At 40.7% G+C, this 9,037-nt stretch overlaps 2 protein-coding genes across 4 annotated transcripts in view; one reads left to right on the plus strand and one right to left on the minus strand.

Moving 5' to 3' along the window:
• NFKB1 (nuclear factor kappa B subunit 1) overlaps window positions 1-7,449 on the minus strand; it is a 129,823-nt gene extending 122,374 nt beyond the window's left edge. The window contains exon 1 of one of the 3 annotated variants that reach the window (XM_032261610.1): window positions 6,996-7,449. The gene's annotated coding sequence lies outside the window, so the exon portion shown is untranslated. The remainder of the gene's footprint in view (window positions 1-6,995) is intronic. The other 2 variants (XM_032261611.1, XM_032261612.1) reach the window with 2 other exon arrangements.
• On the plus strand, window positions 6,752-8,810 carry LOC116538992 (translation initiation factor IF-2-like). The gene is made up of 2 exons (XM_032261608.1): window positions 6,752-6,835; window positions 7,067-8,810. The coding sequence occupies exons 1-2, from the start codon at window positions 6,752-6,754 to the stop codon at window positions 7,979-7,981; spliced, it is 999 nt and encodes a 332-aa protein (XP_032117499.1). The 3' UTR covers window positions 7,982-8,810.
• Window positions 8,811-9,037: the final 227 nt, after the last annotated feature.

Raw genomic sequence — 9,037 nt, forward strand, 5'->3', positions numbered from 1 at the left:
CCCCCTAAATCTTTATGCTTTCATTTTCCTTTGCTTTGACCAATCTTTCAAAACACTCTTAGGTTTAAAATCACGTACACATATACAAACAATACTTGACTTTTATACCTTATCATATATTAGCAGTGTAATAAATGAGTGAATTACATAAATAGGGTAGATAAATGGTTGTATTTTTGGTTCGTTTTAAACCATCTCCTCTGAAAAAGTAGTTCCCCAGGCTTTCTGATTGGTTTGAAATTAGCAGTATGAACACATTAAATTTTTTTTTCCTATCTCCTAGATTCTATATTCAGTTTTCAGTTTTGATTTCATGTAAATCAACTGCTGATTCAAGTACTTTCCTGACTATCCAACAAAGCAAAAAAATTAAGTTTAATTTTTATTTTTAACAATTCTTTCTACTTCTAATTTTCTCTATATAAATGGCCACCCATACTTCTTCCATCCTTCCACATCATCATTTTAATTTTATAAATCATGAAGGTTCTTGTATTATATTTAGATGCTGTAAATTGTAATGCATTTTCCTCTGACCTCATTACCAAGTCTACACCCTGTTTAAAAGAAAAAGACACTGAAGCTTATAAATCAAATCTTAACAGTCAAATACCAATAAGTGGTTAAACCCTACAAAATAAGCCTACACTTAAGAACTGGTAGACAAAGAAGTTCTTCAAATATCAATAAAACATGAGATAGGAATTTGTGTTAAAACATCCAAAAACAGTTATTTTCTCATTCCTGAAATTCTTATGGAAGACATATTTTCTAAGACAAGTAATTTATTTTCACTATTTAAATGAACTGCAGGCTTGGGTTCAGAACCAATAAATAGTTTGATTAGTGAGTCTGTAATCACTTTTATGTTTTCTTCTTTACATACTTGTTATATGGTAGAAGTGATGTCTGAGATAAATGAGGGATAGGTGTGCCCTAACACTGAAATATGGTATAGTATTTTCAGACCAATTGATATGATAAATAAAAAAATAATAATTTTTTTGAAATAACTGCCATTTTTAACAAATAAAATTCATAAAAACAATTGCTTTTTTAAATGGGATGGTATAGAGGTATGCTCAACTTTATGCAGGTCTTGAATTTCTTTAGTTCAAGTCAGTGAAAAGTAAATCTATCATCGAGACATTAGTGAGCCTCATTTATCAAAAAGGTTCATCTTGGCCAAGTTAGGTGGCTCATGGCTGTAATCCCAGCACTTTAGGAGGCGGCTGGTAGATCACCTGAGGTCAGGAGTTTGAGACCAGCCTGGCCAACAGAGTAAAATCCCATCTCTACTGAAAAAAAACCAAAAATTTTAAAAAAAGATTCATTTCAAAGAAAAATCTCTATTTTCCAATATGAAATTTATGAATTGTCTATATATTTCTACTAGTACAGTAAGGATTATGACAAAGCTAGAGCCTTGTTTGTTTTATGCTTCTCTTCATGCCCAGAAGCTGCAGGTTGAACTCATCATGTAACGGAACACAGAAAATTTTATCTTTTTCTGGAAGCCATCTCAAGTGGAAGTCACAGGCAGAGTGCTTGGATTATTGTATTATTTTAACGAACACTGCTGCTATTAACCTTCTGAGTACTTTTCAACAATGATGGCTTTACATGGCAATTGTTATATATGCTAACATTTAATTTCTTCCTCAGTTAGCTGGCGACAACAAAAAATATATCTATATATACATATATATCATTATATTTAATATATATTATCTTCAATATATGTGTTAGTTACAAATATGCCTATATATAATCTTTTTTTGTTGCCATATCTATATATATAACTAATATATATCAGTATATTTAATATACACAGTTACATATATATGTAACTAACTTTTAAATTAATTTTTAAATTTGAATGTTTTTTGTGAGTGATATGAGGGGAGATCAGGGTCAGAACCAGAATTAAATGGCAGCAAAGCAGACTGGACTGAAGTGAGCAGCATTCAATAAAATGGTTGTTTTCCTACAAGGGCTGCATTAGGGCTCCAAGAGGGCACAGTAGGGACAGGGAGTATTGGCATTTTGCCCTTTTCTCATCCAGATGGTATACTTCATTTCAAAAATTGTGTCCACAAAGAACAAATGGTTGAATTCAGAACTTTAAGGCCAACTTCTAAAAAATACTACAGCTGAAAAATAATGAACAAGCTCTGCCAGGATGAGGCCTCAGCTTCTATAGTGTTACAAAAATCATTAAGTATGAAAATGGAAAGTACAGTAAACCCTGCTAACTGCCTGCTTGTTCCTGAGGTTTGCCGTCTAGTGACTCTCAACAGTCACAGATTTACGGGTGATAGGTGTTTAATTCTAGAGGTCATAACATATTTTGTTTTAACTTTTTGGTTGATTAATTTAGATAAGTGTTAACAATTGTTAGATTACCAAGCAGTGCTTGTAGCATTGTTTCTTTTTTGAGGTATTAGTATTTGATATTACAGTTTCAATGGAGTGTACAGAAATTCTAATTTCACCAAGAAGTTACATTTTTCAATTGTACAAACACCTTTTATCATTCCAGTTAATTTATTATCTTGCTCTGGTGCCTCTGAAACTTTGAAACTAAAAGGCATTTTTCCCCCTGTTCATAAATGCCTCTTTCAGAATGAAACGTTCCCCTTTTGGAAAGCTCCAGGTACTTTTTAATAAATGATTTGTTCTAGTAAACTTCAAGTGCTTTTTAGATAAGAGTTCCATAACAGCTAGTATGCAAGGACTGTTTTGGGCTCCTTTCTTTCCAGAAGGCAAAGCAAAATAATATAATTATTGTTCCTTATAGAAGATGGCTATCCATTTAAAAAAACAAAATGCAACAACTTCATGTCATTCATTAAACAGTTATTGATTGCTTACTATGTACCAAATACAATGCTGAGCATCAGATATTTCTTTTGTCAGTATAGATTAGATGTTATTTCTTTTTAGTTGAACTATAGAATATGATTGTCTCAAATAGCTTTTCCTTTTTTTTTTATTTCATTGTTTATAATTTGGCTATTTTAAAGAATAAGCCATACAGAATACATAAATTCTTTTTTAAAGCTCAATCAGCTAAAATTTTCCACAGTTTAATAGGATCATAGTGAGTTCAAGTCTGTTGATATCTACTGAAAGCAAGGGTCAAAATAAAAGCTATTTTAAGGTTTCTGGATTAATGGTAGAAGAAATGAAAAATGATAAGGCAATCTGTAATGGATAATTAAACCAAATATATGATTATTCTAATTTCAAAAACAGGCAGTACATTAAAGCAGATGAAATCTGTATTACTGATAATTAAATCTGTTACTACAGAAAATATGAGAATAAAAATTATTTTTTAATGTAAAATACACTTTCTATTAGTAGTACTCTAAATTAAACAAATATTTTCATCCATAATCTATCTTTTGAGATTTCTATAATCTTTAACAATTCTCATCTTATGTGACTCTTATTTTGTACAGAGCTGTCAGGCTTTAAATTATTTGAGGTGAAGCAATGTAATTTGCACAACTTATTTTCTAAACTGTTGGCTGATCTTCAAGGACAGGTCAACAACCTCCGGAAATGTAAAAGACAGTATATTAATTTGCACCCAGGAACAACCTCCAGTAGAGCAGAGACCAAAGGTATGAAGTAATTTCATCATCATTAAAAGAATGTCACTACTTTTTTCTCTTCTGAAAGTGAGGCGCTGGATACTAATTAATGAAATATTATGAAGATAAATGGTTTGGTTATGTTACCAGAACTGTACCAAATTATGTGGTTTCAAATATTACTCTTTTTTGAGTAAAAAAATTCACAGTCAAAGAACCAAATTGACTCACAAGGCTATGCCAAAACATTTACACCTTTCTCTGTGAGGCTGAGTACCTCCAGTTTTTCAAAAGTCTCTGTCTCCAAAGTAGTGACAGAATTCAAAGAGATATCACATACTCCTGATAGTTTATTGCTCACCTCTAAGAACACTACAAGTGAGTTCAGTATTTATGGGAGGTGCAAGAGTGCAAATGAGAACTAATTCCCAAAAAGCAGAGTAAATTGCTCCAGTATGGTCTACTGGTTACCAAGACGCAGTCATCAATTAATGCTGATTAGACACAAATGTAGACGTAGGAGCAGAACATCTTAATGTGTCCTCTAGCACGAACTTCTATTTTTCCTTCTCCTCTTCTAATGTAACAATCCCACTACTGTAGAAAATTCACATTGTAAACAGAAAACCAACAGACCAACAGACTAAAACAAACTTCCTACTAAAAGTAAAAACGTTAATGAGAAATTTTGCATAGCCATTGATTCATATATTTCTATTCCTGTTAATGTGATTTCTGATCAATCTGTGAACCAGAAGAGCATAATCTGAGTATTTACTTGATTGGTTATACAACAGTACTGTGCATTTCCAGATACACTTCCTACTGCAGTCAATTCTATGCTCAGAAAAGCAGATCTACTAAGACTTGAAGATGAAAAAGATGACATTTTTGAGTACTTTATCAAAAATCTATATAGCAACTCAGATACAATTATGTTATTGTTTGAAAAATCAACTACTTTTCTTACTTCTCCCAAGTTCAAACCAACTGAAGGTTATGAAGCAACCACTTCCCCCAGAAGCCAGAACTTTCACCTCCTCTGAACAGAGAAATACCTCTCATAAATTAAGTAAAAATAAGATCTTGCTGATGGAATGATCATCCAAGATTCATGTAGCTGTCAATTCCCTATCTATACCTTTTATCTACCACAATGTGCAATTCCTGAAAATCAAGGTGGTAACTTACTTCATCAATTATCTGCAAGTCTAAAAGTGCGGTTAAAGCAACCTGCATAAATATAAGTTTCTCAAGTTAGTTCAATTTGTATCCAGGAACAATAACAAGAGAAATGTAAGGAATATGATCACTAAATCTAAAATTCTGCTTATTTCAGATTAATTGTGCTTTAATCAACTCAATCATCACAGATCTTGTTTAAGAGGTAGAGTAAAAAGGAAGTGCAAAGATCAAAGCAATGCTTACAAAGGGGAAGGACTATTTTTGTATGTATACCCCCATATTTACTACCTGGGTTTGAAACACAGGGGCATTTACTCAGCACAAGTGAGTACCAATGCAGAACATAAGAAATTTCAAAAAAAAAAAAAAAAAAAAAGATAATAGATTTTCAAATCACCACCAACCCAGGATTATACTGTTTTCTTTAAAAAGCCTCAAAGAGTTTAGAAGTGGTTTTTCACTGCAAGCAGCAGTATTAAACATACATATAACATGTGTTCCTTCGTGTTCAAGTTTGTCCAGCAGGCTGTAGCCCAGTAAGACATTTTACCTAAACAAGCAGGGGAGGGTATTTAGGAATTGCAGGTATATCAATATGGATGAATAATCTCAGATGTCATGTCTCCATTAATCAAATAAGTTCTTTTCATTTTAGCAATTCAATTAAATCATGAATGTAAAATTCTACAAGAAACAAATATTTTTACTTCCTGCTTTCCCAAGTTTATAAACTCAAAAAAGTACTCTGCTCCAAATTTAAATACATACATTTAAATACATAATTCCTATAGTGCCTCAAACAGCAAAAGGATTCACCTCTAGAAAGCACAGTATTAAAATCAGGAAAAAAAAAACATACTTCAGTTTTAAGTTTCCCTTTTAAAGTTTTAACAAACAGGAATGCATTTTAAACTGCTTGACAATATTCAGTTGCGGTATTCTGCTAGAAAAAAAACGTGTCGAACATCATGACCCCAACCTTTAGTATTTACTAAAGATCACCAGTGTGTAGAAGAATATTTTGATGCCAGAGCTATTCAATGTTTTAGTAATACCATAAGCATTTTCTCAGATTATGAGCTTTATAACAAAATATTTGAGTTAAATACAGTTAGTTCATAAACTGTAATGCTGAAAACCTCTACTTAACAGAGTTCATGAAAATGTCTTAAATCTTGATAATTAAATCCTGTATCATTAAGTCCCATTTGAGTTTCAGGATAGACCAGTAAGTTGGGGCAAACATCCCCTGGTGTGTGTTTTTAAGGACCATAGGAAAACTTACATTTAGGTTAGGCGTTGTTTTTACATTATTTTTTGTTTTGGAGGTCATGCACAATGCATGGTGACTCTGTCCAAGAGTTTTACATAATCAAGTCTAAAAAGTGCTCTAAGTATGCAAGTAGGTAATATCTTTTCTCTCTCAAATGCCAGGCCCCGGAGGATCAGAATCAAGTCCTATAGCAGGTGACTATATCGTTTGTGTGGTGGAGAGGTGGGGGGTGGGGGGGAAGAGAGGGAGGGGGGGGGGGGGGGGGGGGGGGGGGGAGGGGGGGGGGAAGGGGAGGGGGGGGAGGGAGGGAGGGACAGGCTTCTTTTAGAAGTAGCAGAGGGATGAATAGACTCTCCTATTCAATTCTGGGGGAGCTGGAGAGGGCTTTCCCAGCCAAGAGGACTGACAAGGACTTCTGCTTTCATTTCATGGAACGCCCTTAGGTGAAATCTGGTTCTGCACTGCACCAACCACCTTCCCTCTCTCCTTTGCGCCGTAGCGCACCTACAATCTTCTCACCATCCCCCAGCTGGGGCTGCGGCTGGGGATTTTAAAAGTTTGTAAGAGTTCCCCTCCGGTTCGCGTTCCCGCCCCGCGGAGGGAAGTGAATAGAAATGACCGCCCGGGGGCCACAGCTCTTCGGCCGAGTAGCCTCTGTGAGGTCCGGATGCGCGGAGGGACGTGAAGAGAAATGACCGCCCGGCGGCCGCGGCCCTCCGGCCGACTAGCCCCTGCGAGGTCCGGATGTGCCTTTCCCCGCTGTCGCCAATCCCATGTGCCTCCCAGCTACTGTCAACCTTCTCCCACGGTCTAGCCCAGCGGTTAGCGCAGGAATAAGGAAGTCCGATTGGGGCTGGAGGGGTGCGGAGGGCTGGGTGGCGGGACTCGGGCCACGCGTCCCCTGCCGGGCCCCCACTCGCCCGAGTTTGGCTTACCCGGGTGGCGAGTCAGCGTTCGGCCTCTGTCGCGGGTGGGCTCTCCCTCCCGGGCGGCGCAGGCCTAAAAGCTGGAGAAGGAAGAGGCGGCGGCCGGCCGGAGCCCGAGCGGGCCCGGGTGTGGGTCGGGGCGAGAGAGAGCGCAGCGGGGCCAGGCTGGGCCAGTCAGCGCCGCGCCATGTCCGCAGCGCGGGCGGAGGGAAGCGCAGGGCGCGCTGTGGCCGGGCGGCGGCGCCGCCTTCCTGGCCAGGCGGCTGCGGCCTCGGCGGCGCTGGGCTCCGGGAGCGGGGCTGGCCGCGGCGTGCAGGCCGAGGGCGGCGGCGGCTGGCGGCCCGACCGACGGGAAGGGCAGGGGAAGCTGTCAGCGCGTCGCCGGGCCGCTCCGGTGGCGAAACCTCCTCTTCCTGCCCCGGCTCGCTGGTGCACTTCTCTCTCTTTCTCTGTCGCTCACTCTCTCACTTCCTGGCTGGAAATTCCCACTGACGTCGAGAGAGCATACAGACAGACGGACACACGCGCGCACGCAGCGGGGGCGGGAGGTGGGGTCGCTGGCGGGGGTGGGGGAAGCCCGCATTTATGGGGGCGCCTTGCGCCCCCGGCCTAGCCTCGCTTCTGGGCTCGGCTCCCGCCCCTCGGGGCCGCTTCGGGGCGCCGGGCGAGGGGCGCGCGTTAGGCGGCCAGGACGCCCCTGTCCCCTGCAGGGCTCTGGCTTCCCAGCTGGGCGCTCCCGAACCCCGAGGGCTGGAGCCGGTAGGGACGCCCCCAGGAAGCGCCTGCCGGGCCCAATAGTCCGGGAACGCAGGCGGCGCGGAGGCGGCGGCGGTGCAGCTGATAGAGTCAGGCGGTCCAGAGACCCTAAGGGCAGGCCCGAGCAGCTGGAGGGTCGGCATGGATCCAAGCATGCCAGATATAAAAATAAAGCTCATCTGTATATTCCATTTAAGTGTGTTTCAGTTACACTGAAATCTCTTCGCAGATTAAACTAGAATTTAGATAACCGACTTGTGTCCAGTGAAGTAACCTCTACTGGTTTTGGTGCAGTCTTAAATCTCCTGGTTATGGGACACTTACTCAGAACATTCATCTACAGGATATTGTTAGGCCTTTATGATAATTACTGTGGATAGAATTATAGTGATGGTGGTAGGAATGTATTTGGTTCACAGCGCATAAAATACTGATCTGGCAGAGGGGAGTTTTCTTTTTCTCGGAAGAGACCACTACTGGCACCCACAGACAGGCCTCCCATTGGCCACCACCATTCACTGGCATCTGAACTGCTTTAGTGTTGGGCACTGTACTAGGCACAGGCTGGGGATAACTTGGTGCTGGACTACCTCCCCACATAAGACATCTTGAGCCGAAATAGATTCTTTAGAGCTCATTGTTTAACTACTGGGTGGAGTGACAACTGAAAGCTCAGCTTTAAAACATCAGTAACCAGGTCCACACCAGGCAAGGTCGCAGTGGCATTTAGATTGCTTATGGCATGTTCATCCTAGTCCCTTTCATGCCCACTTTCTGTCCTCCTTCTCCACGAGGTCATAAGAACCTTCTTGGTGCAGTGTTTTTCTGTAAAATAAAAAAAAAAAAAAAAAAACACAAACAACAAACAAAAACAAAGATCCATTTGATTGCCTATGAGGTGAGCCTCGGAGGTGACCTTGAAACCACCCAGCAGTCGACCTTTAAGAGATATCATTTAGCTCCCAGAGGCCGAGCAGGTGGGATTCAGAGGATTCATAGAATGAACACAATGACTTTTAGAGAAATTCTGTGGGCCAGGCACGATGGTTTACATCTGTAATCCCAGCACTTTGGGAGGACGACGCGGGCGGATCAGCTGAGGTCAGGAGTTTGAGACCAGCCTGAACAACTTGGTGAAATCCCGTCTCTACTGAAAATACAAAAATTAGCCGGGCTTGGTGGCGGGCACCTGTAATCCCAGCTACTCGGGAGGCTGAGGCAGGAAAATCGCTTGAACCCAGGAGGCAGAGGTTGCAGTGAGCCGAGATGGTGCCACTGCACTCCAGCCTGGGCAC

The sequence above is a fragment of the Sapajus apella genome, unplaced genomic scaffold (assembly GCF_009761245.1).
Source record: "Sapajus apella isolate SASKATOON/1434 unplaced genomic scaffold, GSC_monkey_1.0 scaffold124, whole genome shotgun sequence".
NCBI classification, from domain to species: Eukaryota; Metazoa; Chordata; class Mammalia; order Primates; family Cebidae; genus Sapajus; species Sapajus apella.